The sequence below is a fragment of the Oryza sativa genome, chromosome 6 (assembly GCF_034140825.1).
Source record: "Oryza sativa Japonica Group chromosome 6, ASM3414082v1".
NCBI lineage: Eukaryota > Viridiplantae > Streptophyta > Magnoliopsida > Poales > Poaceae > Oryza > Oryza sativa.
The window spans coordinates 28,607,712-28,621,925 of NC_089040.1; the positions used below are offsets into that span (position 1 = coordinate 28,607,712).

The following is a 14,214-nucleotide window of genomic DNA, read 5'->3' on the forward strand; positions in this document are numbered from 1 at the left end:
GAGAAGAATCTTTTGAGCCTAATTAATCCGTCATTAGCACATGTGGGTTACTATAGCACTTATGGCTAATCATGGAATAATTAGGCTCAAAAGATTCGTCTCGCAATTTTTCCCCTAACTGTGCAATTAGTTTTTGTTTTTATCTATATATATAATGCTTCATGCATTTGTTTAAAGATTCAATGTGATTTTTTTGGGAAAAACTTTCTAGAAACTACACAGGGCCTCAGGCATGTGCACCATCAGAAACTTTTCTTGGTTGTTGCATGAACAGTACTACTTTGAACACAGCGGAATGGCAGAAAGTTTCAGTGGCACTCCTGTTGTTGCTAGACAGTGCCAGAAAGTTTCAGGCAAAATTAAGCCTGAAGCTTCTTCTCCCCACACAAAATCAATGCGGTTGATAGCACAGCTCGATCGGTCTGAAAGCGTTCATGTCCACTGATGACTCAGCGATTTCTGAATCACCTGAAATCCTGAATATACCTTATGGTCAGACTGCACGTAGCAACATTTTGCTGTGAGCTCACTGCTGAAATTGCTGATGTACCGAGTACGACAGTAGTAGAAGGGAAGGGGCATGGAGACAGACCGGTAGATGCAAGTGGGTGATGAGCATTGAAGATCTTCAGAACAGTGAAAGGACAAAATACACCAAAATCGCCGCCCAAACTCAAATTATCTTATTTCTGAATTTTTTAACCGCAAAAAAAAAAGAATCTAATTAGTACAGTACTAAGCAGATTTTTTTTAAAAAAAAGAGAGAAAAAGGTGATGGTGCTTGTGCGGTGAGTGAGATAAGCACTGGGAAGAAAAATACTGTGCCTGCCTGACGATAACTCAACTCCAAGGAGGCAGTGATATTTTTGGATTTTTTAAATATATTCATCAGTTTGGTGGTCGACCCACGGAAATAGGTCATAGAAAAACAGCAAAAAGGCATCTTTTTGAGGGGTTTGGTTACAATTTCTTCTCCCAATTTAAAAACCAAAAGAAAAGGGAAGAGGAAAGGGAATGAAAGATGGCCTTTCTCTCTCCTTCGCTCTCATCAGCTCGAGCCCCGACAGCAAGTGTGAGCTACTGAACTCGAGACCCTCCTGTCGCGCGGCGCGGCGCGGCGAGAGTGGCCTTTTGATCCGACGAAGCTAGTAAGTTCCCTCGCTCATCCGATCATCTCGTCCGATCTGTGAGCTGGGTTGCTGATTGATCGTAGTTGGGCTCCATGAGCATCAGGGTTTGGCCGACCTGAGTGATGAGGCTTTGCTTGTTTTCCTGGGTCTTGGGTGGCTTCTTGCTTTTGATTGTTTTGATTGGATTGATTTTTTCTTTCTAGATTGATATCTCAATCTGATAGATATCTCTTGGGTTCAATTTTCACTGATGAGTAAAGATCCCCAGGTGGTCGTGTTCTGAGTTAGGACTGGGTAGGAAAAAAAAAGCCCCTTTAGATGGATTCATCCAAGATCCGATTAGTTGATTGGCTAAATCTGTTTTTGGAATCAGTTGGTTACCCAGGTGAGGTTATTGGCAAAAAAAAAGACGGTTACTTTGGTCCCCAAATGGTAGGGCATGTAAAAGTTTAGCTTATCTGCGACTAATCTGCTATGTGGTGTGTTCCTTTGTTTCTTTATTGTCTGGTCGATCAGTTCGATTCCTTGGAAAGCACTCATTCTGAGTACCGTTCTACCAAGTACCAACGGATCACCTCGATTCGATTAAAAGCAGTTTATATTTTTCGGATTCTAATATGGAGTAAAAGAGGTTATAGGAGTTGGAACTTTTTAGAGGCAGATCAATTACACTGAAAGATACACACTGATGATTGTGTTGGAGGGACCCTCCTTTGGTTTGCAGTTGTGAAAACACACTGCTGCTTGCTTCTTATCCAGTCCATTATCGGTAGTCACTTTCATAAGCCATTTGCTGATTGGAATTGGAATCCGTGTCCAGAAGATCCTAGTTTTTAGGCATTAATTGTGATGAGATGTAAGGAATTCAAACGTGATCGAAATATATCCTTACAGGGGTTGTTAAGATCTGTATACATTTGCTGTCCAAAAATTTTAAAACATAACGGCATGTTTCCATCTTAGAACATGTGTTGCAGCTCTTAATATCAATCAGGCAAGAAGTGCAATGTTTTTATCATCTTGTTGGTTGCTACAAGTTGTTTTGAATTTTTTCTTATCATGCGAATGCATGTTGCTGGACTCCTACAATAATTTTCTGCTACTTGTTTTCTTTGAAGCCTTTTATCAGTCTAAGACCCTGCCAATGTCCATTTGGAGATAGGATGTCGGAACAGCAGGATAGTACTAGTAAAAGCTCTAGCTCAAGCATCAGCAGCAGTACACAGGAGAGCGAGGAGGAGGTATCTATAACAATAGGTAGCCTCCTCGCCCAAGCAAAGAACAACAGTGGGCATAGTCTTGGAAGGCGCCTCTCTCAATTGGGTTCAATCCCGGTAATATACAGTCATCCATATTTTTCTTTGTTCCCCCCTTGGCATTTGTTCCCTTGAACTCATCTTGAGCTGTACCATGATTAAATATAGGAATTCTCTCTCAATTGTACATAAATATTCCAATACAGTACTCAATATAATAACTAATACGATAATTATTACAGTTTTTAACTGCAGATTGTTAAATAAAAAAATAAAGTTCTTAATTTACAATAGTGTGCCTTCGGCTATGTTTTATGACAAGTTACTAATGCCCTCATGTATGGCAGCACACTCCTCGAGTTAATGGAAAAATCCCTAATCTTGATAATGCAACTTTGGATCATGAAAGATTGTCGGAAAGGTAAAAAAAAAACAGACCTCTCTCTCTCTCTCTAGAACAGTATGGCCATTGCGCTTTCTTATATTTCTCATTTGTCCTGATCCTTCTTGACAGGTTGGGAAATTATGGTTTGGCCGAGTTTCAAATAGAGGGTGATGGAAATTGTCAGGTTTGTTTTACCATTGAACCTAAATCATCATTTCATTTATAGATACGGTGCCGCATCATCTACACTATTTCAGAGTAACATTTTGAAGCAGCTGTTTTTTTTTTGTATTTACTGTTTTAAGGCTGCTGCCATTATCTTATACTGAATAGTGAATAATAGATTGGCCTACATTCTTTTGAAGATTAAGTGGCCTGTGTTGTTTGATCTTTATAGCTGATACTATGAGGTGTTTAGTAGAACTACACCTTCACCAGTCTGTACTTAAACCTGTTCCCTTTTCACTTGATGCCATATTGTTACAGTTCCGAGCTTTGGCAGACCAGATATTTCGCAACCCCGATTATCACAAACATGTGAGAAAGTTAGTCATGAAACAGGTGGATTTCTTGCCTCAATCATGCACTGTCATGAATATGCAACTGTGCTGAAACACTATCCCTGTTTTTCAGCTAAAGGAATTCAGAAAACAGTATGAAAGCTATGTACCTATGGAATATAAAGTCTACTTGAAGAAAATGAAAAGGTTATAATCCACCATCCAGAGAGTTTTTCCATTACTTTTGGCCTACTTACTCATACTTCATAACCATCACCTTGCAGATCTGGGGAATGGGGGGATCATCTGACTTTACAAGCAGCTGCAGACAGGGTAATGTTAGCTGTTGTGGTGTTATGATGGTTGAATAGTTTGTGGGAATACATCTTTTTTTAACTGCAGGTCCCCCTTTAGACTTTTTTTTATGCAGATATTTCTGATTGTTTTTGAACGACTGATCTTTCTGATTGTTGAACTTGTTCATCGTTTATACCTTAAATCCTACTTCAGGACATCAAATGAAACTGATAAATGCATATATTTATTATTGGCTTATTGCTGGCTAACATCCATTATAATGTCCTTAGGAAGACACCTGCAGTTTACCTGTTTGATAACATGTCATTGTTTCATACTGTTTGGTTGAACCATATAAAGAAGAAGTGACCAGTCAGGTTTTAATTTGTATTGATATTCATATACCCCCATCTGAACTGTCATTCAAGATGAACGCATAGTCTGTCACCTTGGACATCCTACCATTATATATCATGTTTCTAGATCATCTAACACCCTTTTATATCTCCAATTGTACACAGTTTGGTGCCAAAATTTGTTTGCTGACGTCATTCAGAGACACCTGCCTAATTGAGATAGTCCCCAGGGATGTGACTCCCACAAGGGGTGAGAACTGGGATGCTGTGTTGCTCCGATCATCACATACTTAGTTCCATGCGACGCTTTTTATCTCACCGATGGTATCTGATTCTTTCATGACCCGCATTTTGTAGAGTTGTGGCTAAGCTTCTGGTGTGAAGTGCACTACAATTCCTTGTACGCAACTGACGGTGAGTGTCTTTCTTAGACTATATGAACATCGAATTTTCGCTTATGATTCTTACATCATTAAATTCTAACATTCCCTACCATGATATTTTGCATTGTTAGTTCTGAATGTGCTCCTGTTATGTACAATGCAGATCTCCTAACCCGCAAAACCAAGAAGAAGCATTGGTTGTTCTAGGGCGTCTCACCTCGAGCTTCCTTGAGCTTCTGCTGCTGCAGTTCTTTTCCCTTCAAGTTAGCAGCATCTGTGGTGCTTACTAGTTTTACTACCATGGCAACCCAGCCGGCACTGCAATTCCCTAACCTGAAAGAAGAGCTTATGTACAGTTTAACTTTCAGTAGTATGTTTCGCAAGGTACAAACCTAGAACTGTGCAACTTTCAGATCCATGAGTCCCATGTTCTACCCGGCGAGATGTAGTTTTGTTTTTGCATAGTATATTGTGATCTATCCAGGTGCTTGCTTTGTAAAATCATCATGTGAGCTGGCTAGATTTTTTACCATATATAAGCTTCAGTTGAATTCTCGAATTCCAAAGATCGTTTTGCTAAACTGAAGTCTGAATTTCTCAGTGGTAAAAACAAGCACAGATTCAACACCATTGGCAAGCGTTTTGTGGGATCTCTAAGGTAGTGTTTGGTTGGTGGGATGGGATGGGATGGGATGGGACAAACCCACTTTTAGAGGTGTTTGGTTGAGGGGCGAGTGGGATGGGTTGGTCCCTAGAGAGGAATATTCCTCCCAGATCCGGGACAAATCCATCCGGCAAAATCGGCCGGACGAGCTCGTCCCACTTGGATGGAGCACACGGCGTCTCCTCGGTGACCGCCGGCGCTCGTCCGCGCCCGTGCCCGCCGCCTCCTCCGTGACCGCCGGCGCTCCGCCACGACTGCCTGCCACCACCTCTGCGACCGCCGGCGCTCCTCCACGACCCCCTGCCTTAACACCGGTCGCCGCCGCGAGCGAGATGCTCGGCGCCATCCCGCCGCTCATCGTGATGCTCGACGAGAGCGGTTGCGGCAGCTGCGGTGATGTCGACGCGGCGGGCTCGAGTGGCGGCGAAGCTTGGAGGTAGGGAGGGCGGCGGCGGCGGATCCAGAGAAGGGGGACTCGGCGGCGGCGAAACTTGGAGGTAGGGAGAGCGGCGGCGGCGGATCCGGCGCAGGGGATCTCCCGATCCAGCCGCGGCGACGACGGTGGGCCAGCGGGTTGGGTGCTCCGGCGGTGGTGGCCGTCCTGCTGCTGCCGCTGTGCTTGATCCGGTTGTTCCACGCGTGGATGCAGGTGGCGCAGGCGACGGTCGTTGACGGTGATGGCAAACGGCGTCCATCCCATCTCTTCCTCATCCTTTCAACCAAACAAAAAATTGGAATTATCCCATCCTACAAACCAAACATGTGAGTGGAATCATCCCAACTCCAAAATCAGGGATGGTTTCATCCCATCCCACTTAGTCCCGAAACCAAACATATGCTAAGAAAATTTTTATCATAAGACACATTTTTTTTCGTTGACATTAATCAGATCAAAATTAAATTACTAGTTTTCTGGCATTTACGATAGAACGCTGCGAAATCACGTCACTGCCAACGGGACAAATGGGGCGTGCGTGTCCTTGAATGTTGCAATTTGCAAATCAATTTTGACGCACTTGATAAGCATATGTGTGAGACGTGCACGCAGCACGCCGTAGGTGGCGCATGTGGCATACGTGTTTGCATGTCCTTTTACATGTTTAAGAAACAGTTTCAACGTCATTAATCTACGGAAGCGTCCTGTAGGTGGTCAGAAATAAACCGAAAAACTATAAGGAATAATAATTGAACATTTTTTTTCGTTTATTTAGTTTTCTTTCTTAAGTGCTCCCTTCGTTTATAATTAATACTATAAAACACTTAACTTTTTTTAACGAATAAGATGTTAAATATTTTTAACGTAGTTTCTTTTTAAGTATTGACTTTTAATAATTTTTAATAAATTATTTTTATTTTCTAGTAAACCGTTTTGATTTATTACAGAATATGAGCAATCGATGATGATGACCTAAATTTTAGTCAAGCCTAAAATTTAATTAAAGAAAAAAAATTAAAGTGTATAGTACTCCACGCTGTGTTCGGAGTCTAGTGATGGGAGCGCGTGATTAATTAAGTATTAGCTATTTTTTTAAGCAAATTTGATTTTTTAAGCAAATTTGATTAGCTATTTTAAAAAAATAGATTAATTTGATTTTTTAAGCAACTTTCGTATAGAAACTTTTTGCAAAAAACGTATCGTTTAGTAGTTTGAAAAGCGTGCGTGTGGAAAACGAGGGAGATGGGCTGGGAACATAGGGATGCAAACACAGCCTATGAAATGGAGGAGAGAGTACTCAAGGGAAAAAAAAACTAGATAAACTCAGGTTGTAGACTTGTCGTACTTCACCTTGGCCGTTCCCAACTTCCATCTTTTACTTCCATCCCCTTCCCTCTGCACTGCAGCAACGCCTGCGTGGTTTTTCTTTGTTTTTTCCAACAGAAATTAATCCGGCTTATATTTTTCTCCTGTGAATAAAAAAAAAACCAGAATCTCGAAGAACCGAAGAAAACCAAACCGAACCGAAGAGTGCGTGAGCCATTACGTCGTCTACCTCGCGCCGCTCACCTCTCGCCGTCGTCGAAGCCACACGCGCGCCACAATTTCTTTTAATCCTCGGTGAGACGAGAGCACGAGACCCATCCCCATCGATCCCACATCCACGGCGCTGACTTCTCCAGCTCCACTCCACGTCTCCCAGCACGAGGGGAGGAGAAGAATCAAATCAAATCAATCAGTCGCAATCGAGGGGAATCCCACAATTCTGGACAATCCGAGACCCTCCCGCTCCGCTGGATTCCCCGCCTCCCCTTCTTGGATTGGGCTCAGCTGGGATGATTGGATTGCCGGTCGCGGTTTGAGCTGAGGAGATTCTTGCAGTCGAGGGGGGGAGGGATGGAGGTGAGCAAGGAGGAGTTCTTGAGGCAGTTCGGTGGCGACTATGGCTACCCGGGCGCGCCCAAGGGCGTCGACGAGATGCGCGCCGCCGAGTTCAAGCGGCTTGAAGGTGCGCCTAATCTCGACCTTGTCGATTCCCTTTTTGCCAAATTCTGGGAGGAAAAATGGAATTCTATTAGTGTTTTGTGAGAACAAAAGGATGGATAGGAACTTGTGGCGTTCGGTCAGATGACCGCGTTTCTTGCTGTAACTCACTGTTGTATCGATAAATCTATTAGGTTTGTTGTTGCGGAGAGTGAAGAATCTAGCATCCTACCGAATTTTGCTACATAAGCTTCAACAATTGTGCTTGTTTTGATGTTTGGAACTGCAGTAGTGTGAGCTGCAAACTATGTAATAAGAATTGGCTATAGCTTCTATGAAGCAAATCCGGGTTGATTTCCATTATATATAAAAAAACAAATGTGCTTGTATTTGTAGCAGGTTTCTAGATTTTTAATTTTCTTTCTTTCTTGATCTTGAGGAGCAGGGATGGCTTACCTGGACCATGCCGGTGCGACGCTGTATTCAGAGGCGCAGATGGCGGATGTCTTGAAAGACCTTGCATCCAATGTATATGGGAACCCACGTATCCTTAGACTTTGAGACAGTGTTCTGGACACTTCATTGTTGTTACCTTGGTAGAACATTGCACTGCAGATTCTTGGGGATGTGTTCTTTGACATGCTTATTAGATAGTCAGAGTGATTCAAGCATGGCTGCGAGTGACCTCGTTACTGCTGCACGCCATCAGGTATTGTGTGCTAGTTTTCCAGAACAGTTACTTCGGGAGAATAGTGAATTTAGGCTGCCTCATGGCAATAGTATTTAAGCTCTATCAGTCTATGCCAATGCTCAGCATTGGCACATTGCATGATGAGTCATCCTGCATCCATTTTTTTTCCATTTTACGCCCTAGTTATTGCTACTTTCTTATCTACTACTACGTACAATGATTTGTGCCCCAGGAAGTTGCATGAATTGTTTTGATTCCAAGGTACTACAACAGGGTGCCTGCACAGCTACATCTTTACTATATCCAGTTATGCGCATGGTACAAGTTTTGCCATCTGCTAATTTCTTTGTAGTGATGTTGACCTGTTTTTCACAGGTTTTAAAATACTTCAATGCATCTCCCAGAGAATACAAGTGCATATTTACCTCTGGGGCAACAGCAGCTCTGAAACTTGTTGGTGAATGTTTTCCATGGAGTAGAGAAAGCTGTTACATGTACACGATGGAGAATCACAATAGTGTGCTTGGGATAAGAGAGTATCCTACCACAAAACGTTTCTCAGATCATTATAACTCTATTATCTGACTAGTCAAAGCATACAGAACTATGCACATACATGCAAAACTAGTGGGATATACAGCTGGTTTATGTACATAGCTTGATATCTTGATACCTTCATCAGTATGCTCGGTAATGTGTTCTGCATTCAAACATGAGGCAATGAATTTCTCCTGGGCAGTTTCTCAAAATTCCATTTATTCCTGTCAGTCTATGTGTAGGATCATGAAATTCACATTGGCACATAGTATCTTGTAAATTTTGTCTTCCCTTAGCAAATTTCTAGATATGCTCTGAGTAAAGGAGCTACTGTGTTGGCCGTTGATGTTGAGGAGGGTGCTGATCTGGCAAAAGACAATGGAAGTTATAGTTTGTATAAGATTTCAAGACGCACAAACCAAAGAAGAAGCAAAGATGTGCTTTCACACAATTGTCAGAACGGAAGTCTTTCAGATATTTCAGGTCAGTCCCTTATGATTTTTATTTTTGTCCTTTACAATTGCTGAATAACATATTCTTGATCAGGTTCAATTATTGATCAATATTGTAGAATTTACACAGAGAATTTGATTGTCTTATTTCCAATCTGTTAATGATGTTTTCAGTTTTCTCTAGCTTTCTTTTATTCTTTATGAGGGAGTTAACTGGGAACACATTTATCATTCCTGGATTTTTCCTTAAGAAGTTTGTTTATTTGGTTTATTGGTTTGACATGGTCATATTGTATGACCATGCAATGTGGAATGAACATGGATAACTAGAAATATTGATAGCAAAACTTTTGGTTTGCTCTCATTTGGAAGATTAATTCCAGTGCGATGCTTAATATTTATGCTCACTCCCCATTCATTTCTTCTGTAGGGAACAATTGGAATATATTTGCATTCCCGTCAGAATGCAATTTTTCAGGACAAAAGTTCAGTCTGAGCTTGGTTAAGCTCATCAAGGAAGGAAAAATCCCATTGCAGCAGCAGTAAGATGCATTGAATTTGTCTTGCAGGATCATTGCCTTGTTTTCCTTGGACTCTAGTGTCTTTAGCATGCTTATTAAATGCATTAATATAGGGGTAAATGGATGGTTCTGATAGATGCTGCAAAAGGATGTGCCACTGAACCACCGAATTTAACTGTGTATCCTGCTGATTTTGTTGTATGTTCCTTCTACAAGGTAATCCACATGCACCTGTTGTGTTTTGAAATGCTTGGTCCTACAGAAGTCACCAATTGATATCGATATCTTTGGCAAACCTGCAGATATTTGGCTATCCAACTGGCCTTGGTGCTCTAATTGTAAAAAATGGTATGCAACTAGCAATTATCACTTAACTTAGCATGATAGTTTTTTTTTTCTTTTTACACATATTATAATCTAAGCTACATTGGATAGGATAAGATAAATTAACTAACAACAGCAATCTGTAAATCGTTGCCATCATTATTCTTTGCAAGGGAATGATAACCTTTCTAATGACCTTTTCTATATTTTCCATTTTATGGCAGAGGCTGCTAATCTGTTGAACAAGACATATTTTAGTGGAGGTTTGTGGTCACAGCTCGTTATACTTGGTTTTGAGTAATCTATTTTCTATATCCTGGTTTTTAACTTACCTCCGGAATTGTTATTAAATTCCAGGAACCGTAGCTGCTTCAATTGCTGACATCGACTTTGTTCAAAAAAGAAAGAATATCGAACAGGTTCTAGAGGATGGAACAATCTCGTTCTTGAACATAGCTTCTCTCCGACATGGGTTTAAGATCATTGAAATGCTCACTACCTCTGCAATTGAACGGTACGTAAGACAGTTTGGGTCCTAGCACCCTATCCATGATGTATAGTTTACACCCTGATGTTCTTTTGTAGGCATACTACATCCCTTGCTACTTATGTGAGAAACAAAATGCTGGACCTGAAGCACAGTAATGAGATAAATGTTTGCACAATATATGGACAACAGTATTCCAAGGTTCCATAACTAAGTTATATCTCATTATATTTCTATCTTCTTATTAAGAATTACTGCTGCTTTATTTACTTTTCTTCCATTGGTTTGGATTATTTGTCATCCATATAAGAACAAGCCATTATGAATAAGATATTCTGAAGTGCCCACTTGAATTCTGCTAGCTCTCTGCACTTATCTATTCTTTTCTATGTATTATGTTTTAGGTGGAAGGTCTGAAAATGGGCCCTACAATCACATTCAATTTGAAAAGAGAAGATGGCTCTTGGTTTGGATACCGTGAGGTGGAGAAGCTTGCTTCCTTGTTTGGAATACATTTGCGTGTAAGAGCACAAAAAATCATCCTTCCCCTTTCCTAAGTCTCTGTTTTAACATCTCTATTGGGGCATCTTCATGTGGTGAAATTTTACCCACGCATTACATGATAAATTAGAGCTATGAAAATCAAGGTTCTAAAATATGAGAATCCAATTACGTTTTTATGAATGACAATATTTCTTTATGAGTTCCATCCATAGTTAATGCAACAGCAGCACTTGTAGATTTATGAACAAGCAGCTACATGTGCTGTGCAAGTCCTGTGACAGGTGATGGATTATGCATTGTGGCGATTAGCTTGTACAGATCAATGTATATCTTATCTCAATCATATATCTTTCCACACAAGAAAACTGATCATAACTTCTGCCCAATCAACTCCAGAGTATTCAATTGCTCAGTCTAATTTTTTTGCCTCTATTGTTTTCCAGACTGGCTGCTTCTGTAACCCTGGCGCTTGTGCTAAGTATCTTGGACTGTCCCATTCAGATTTAGTTTCTAATTTTGAGGTACTACACAACACAACAATAAGCATACCATTATACCTTCAGATGTTTCACGTCTTAATAAAGCGAATGCACTGTATACATATCAGGCTGGGCATGTTTGCTGGGATGATAATGACATAATAAATGGAAAGCCAACTGGTGCTGTCAGGATATCATTTGGGTACATGTCCACATTTGAAGATGCAGAGGTGCGAAATTAGTCCATTTTATTTGTTAAGGGCATATATAAATTTCCATGCAAACTTAACTTTAAGTAGCTATCAGCTATCGCTAATCTCACCTTTCCCCCCGTAGAAATTCCTGAAGTTCCTGCAGTCCTCTTTTGTATCCCTACCAGTACAATTCAACAACGGGTACATGTTGAATCTGAACAGTCTTAACTTAATAGGTAATTGCCTTATAATATGAAGCCAGTGATGTATTTCTTTTTTTATGCATGTACCAGTAACATTAATATATTTTTGTAAGTTGCAGATAATTCGAGTCAAAAGGCTGTTTCAGATATTCACTTAAAATCCATAATTATTTATCCTGTGAAATCATGCCAAGGATTTAGTGTAAAGAGTTGGCCACTAACCACTGGTGGTATGCCTAAATTCTGCACCTTTGACTTGTTCTTTCATTTGTAACTTATTTTGGTTACCTTATATGCATAGTTCATAAGTTATTATGTGTTTTGTTTTAGGCCTAATGTATGATAGAGAATGGCTTCTCCAAGGGTCAGGAGGTGAAATTTTGACACAGAAAAAGGTAAATTAGCGATTCCTATTTTGTGTATCTGTTAAGCCTTATGAGTTATGAGGGCGCGACATGTATGCATTTATATGGTGTTTTTATACTGACACTGCAAATCTGCAACCTTTCTTTTATTTATTAGATGTCTTATTCCCTTAGTAAAACATTTAATATATGGTGAAGGATAATCTGTTTAAAATTGTGGAGCCAATGTGTCCTCAGGTTTTCCCTTTAATGAATTGACTATATTCTACAGGTGCCAGAGTTGGGCTCAATCCGCACATTGATAGACCTGGAACTTGGGAAACTCTTCATAGAGTCTCCCACACGCAGGGATAAATTGCAACTCTCTCTTCTTGAGAGTTTGGCTGATCTAAGTGAAGAAGTAGATGTATTTGGTCAGAGGTATGATTGGATAATTGGATGCATGTTGAGCAACCTTACGAATCACCCATTTGAGTATTTGATTGATCCACCATCTTTTGTTCTTCGCAAACTTCCTTTGGCACTCATTGTACTTTGATCACAAAAATGTAAACCATATAAAAGTGGTGGGTGGATTCCTACAACATTGGGCATTATATTTGGTTTGCATTTTATTTGGTAGTATTACTCTAGAATGGTCATTAATGATCGCTTCCTGCAAAATGCTTTAGGTATGAGGTGCAAAGTTACGATGATAGGGTAAACACATGGTTCAGTGAAGCTATTGGACGTCCTTGTACCTTGGTGAGATGCTCAAGCTCCAAGTACCGTTCCTGCACATATACTGGCTTGAGAGATCGTCCATGTAGAGATACTCAAAGCAAACTTAATTTTGTTAATGAAGGACAACTACTACTAATATCAGAAGAAAGCATCTCTGACCTCAATAGTCGGCTAAATTCAGGTATCCAACCTCCTTCATTTTCCGCTCTTTTCATTTTTACCGCAAAAGGTCCTCTACTCAATCATAGAACTAATTGAACTTTATCATTCCTTGTTGGCTATGATCCAACATAGTCAGTATGCAATGTATAGCTGCACATTCTTTTCTTGGGATAACCTTGTTATGGGAACTTATTCTGTAGTTACATATTTTGCAGGCAAAGGGGACTGTAAGCAAAAGTTGCCTGTTGATGCAATGAGATTCCGTCCCAACCTTGTTATCTCTGGGTCGAGTCCATACAGTGAGGATAACTGGAAAAAACTTCGTATCGGAGAGGCCTGTTTTACGGTATACATTTTATAACCCTTAAGATCCCATTGCTACAAGACCATAATTTGGCTTTTTTGCAATTGCTGAGTTACTCATTTCATTCATTCTGGATGGCTTATGTGCAGTCCATGGGAGGATGCAATCGCTGTCAGATGATCAATCTACACCAGGACTCCGGGCAGGTGCTCAAATCAAAGGAACCATTGGCCACTTTAGCGTCATACAGACGAAAAAAGGTAAGTTGGCATGCAAAATTTTCATCAGTGGCCAACCTGCAGTTGTTCTTCAGTCATGTGATCCACATTTTATACGTGACCAGGGCAAGATTTTGTTCGGCATCCTATTAAACTATGAAGACATTATGGAAGGGGAAAATGAGACCATTGCAGGGAGATGGCTCCAAGTGGGGCAACAAGTGTACCCTTCCACAGAATGACTTGATGATGAAGTAGCTGTGGACATATCACTTGAGTACATATATGGAATTGCAAGTTGCATCAGCAGCGACCTTGGTGATGATGAAGTGATGATTGTTACGTATACAAAACACGTCGGCATACAAAGCATTTTCGTAATTTTCCAATACGCATAAGATGAAACAAGTTTAGTTAGGTGAAAACAGAATATACCTTCACATGTATCACATATATACTATAGTTCTCAAAATGCTTTTATATAACACACAAGGGGCTCTAAGCCTAAGCCCTAGCTCAAACAAAACGAAATGATTGTGAAGAAAAATGTACAGACGGAAATGGTTCATATTTCAGAGTTCTCATGATTACGGTTTCTGTGCACAGGTTATCAGTCATATTAGCAATCTTGGTACACTATTGAATACTATTTGAAAACCA

The 14,214-nt window shown here is 40.5% G+C and overlaps 2 protein-coding genes across 5 annotated transcripts; both read left to right on the plus strand.

Annotated features, from left to right (window-relative positions):
• Nucleotides 1-1,009: 1,009 nt before the first annotated feature.
• LOC4341800 (OTU domain-containing protein DDB_G0284757) lies at nucleotides 1,010-4,936 on the plus strand. 4 transcript variants are annotated; one of them, NM_001421694.1, is made up of 10 exons: nucleotides 1,010-1,148; nucleotides 2,249-2,464; nucleotides 2,734-2,807; nucleotides 2,901-2,955; nucleotides 3,258-3,332; nucleotides 3,405-3,478; nucleotides 3,556-3,604; nucleotides 4,090-4,174; nucleotides 4,282-4,338; nucleotides 4,471-4,936. In NM_001421694.1, exons 2-10 carry the CDS (start codon nucleotides 2,294-2,296, stop codon nucleotides 4,512-4,514), a joined length of 684 nt encoding a protein of 227 aa, NP_001408623.1. In that variant the 5' UTR covers nucleotides 1,010-1,148; nucleotides 2,249-2,293; the 3' UTR covers nucleotides 4,515-4,936. The 4 variants fall into 4 exon arrangements, with proteins under 4 accessions (NP_001408623.1, XP_015643726.2, XP_015643729.1 ...); XM_015788240.3 differs by having other exon boundaries at nucleotides 1,024-1,148; nucleotides 2,260-2,464; nucleotides 4,471-4,888; XM_015788243.3 differs by having other exon boundaries at nucleotides 1,024-1,148; nucleotides 2,289-2,464; nucleotides 4,471-4,888.
• Nucleotides 4,937-6,951: 2,015 nt separating this feature from the next.
• LOC4341801 (molybdenum cofactor sulfurase-like) lies at nucleotides 6,952-14,155 on the plus strand. Its single transcript, NM_001421695.1, has 22 exons — nucleotides 6,952-7,415; nucleotides 7,836-7,934; nucleotides 8,041-8,099; nucleotides 8,457-8,617; nucleotides 8,926-9,101; nucleotides 9,501-9,612; nucleotides 9,705-9,807; nucleotides 9,894-9,939; nucleotides 10,140-10,178; nucleotides 10,273-10,429; nucleotides 10,501-10,603; nucleotides 10,807-10,923; nucleotides 11,350-11,427; nucleotides 11,514-11,615; nucleotides 11,722-11,815; nucleotides 11,902-12,012; nucleotides 12,113-12,177; nucleotides 12,419-12,567; nucleotides 12,819-13,051; nucleotides 13,248-13,378; nucleotides 13,486-13,596; nucleotides 13,680-14,155. Exons 1-22 carry the CDS (start codon nucleotides 7,304-7,306, stop codon nucleotides 13,794-13,796), a joined length of 2,475 nt encoding a protein of 824 aa, NP_001408624.1. The 5' UTR covers nucleotides 6,952-7,303; the 3' UTR covers nucleotides 13,797-14,155.
• The last annotated feature ends 59 nt before the right edge of the window (nucleotides 14,156-14,214 follow it).

Bases quoted from the DNA above. Each gene is read 5' to 3' on its own strand.
- LOC4341800 (NM_001421694.1), top strand. From the start codon at position 2,294: ATGTCGGAACAGCAGGATAGTACTAGTAAAAGCTCTAGCTCAAGCATC. The intron at 2,808-2,900 runs GTAAAAAAAAAA...CCTTCTTGACAG, and splicing joins CATGAAAGATTGTCGGAAAG to GTTGGGAAATTATGGTTTGG. The intron at 3,605-4,089 runs GTAATGTTAGCT...AATTGTACACAG, and splicing joins TACAAGCAGCTGCAGACAGG to TTTGGTGCCAAAATTTGTTT.
- LOC4341801 (NM_001421695.1), top strand. From the start codon at position 7,304: ATGGAGGTGAGCAAGGAGGAGTTCTTGAGGCAGTTCGGTGGCGACTAT. The intron at 8,618-8,925 runs GTATCCTACCAC...GCAAATTTCTAG, and splicing joins AGTGTGCTTGGGATAAGAGA to ATATGCTCTGAGTAAAGGAG. The intron at 12,178-12,418 runs GTAAATTAGCGA...TATATTCTACAG, and splicing joins AAATTTTGACACAGAAAAAG to GTGCCAGAGTTGGGCTCAAT.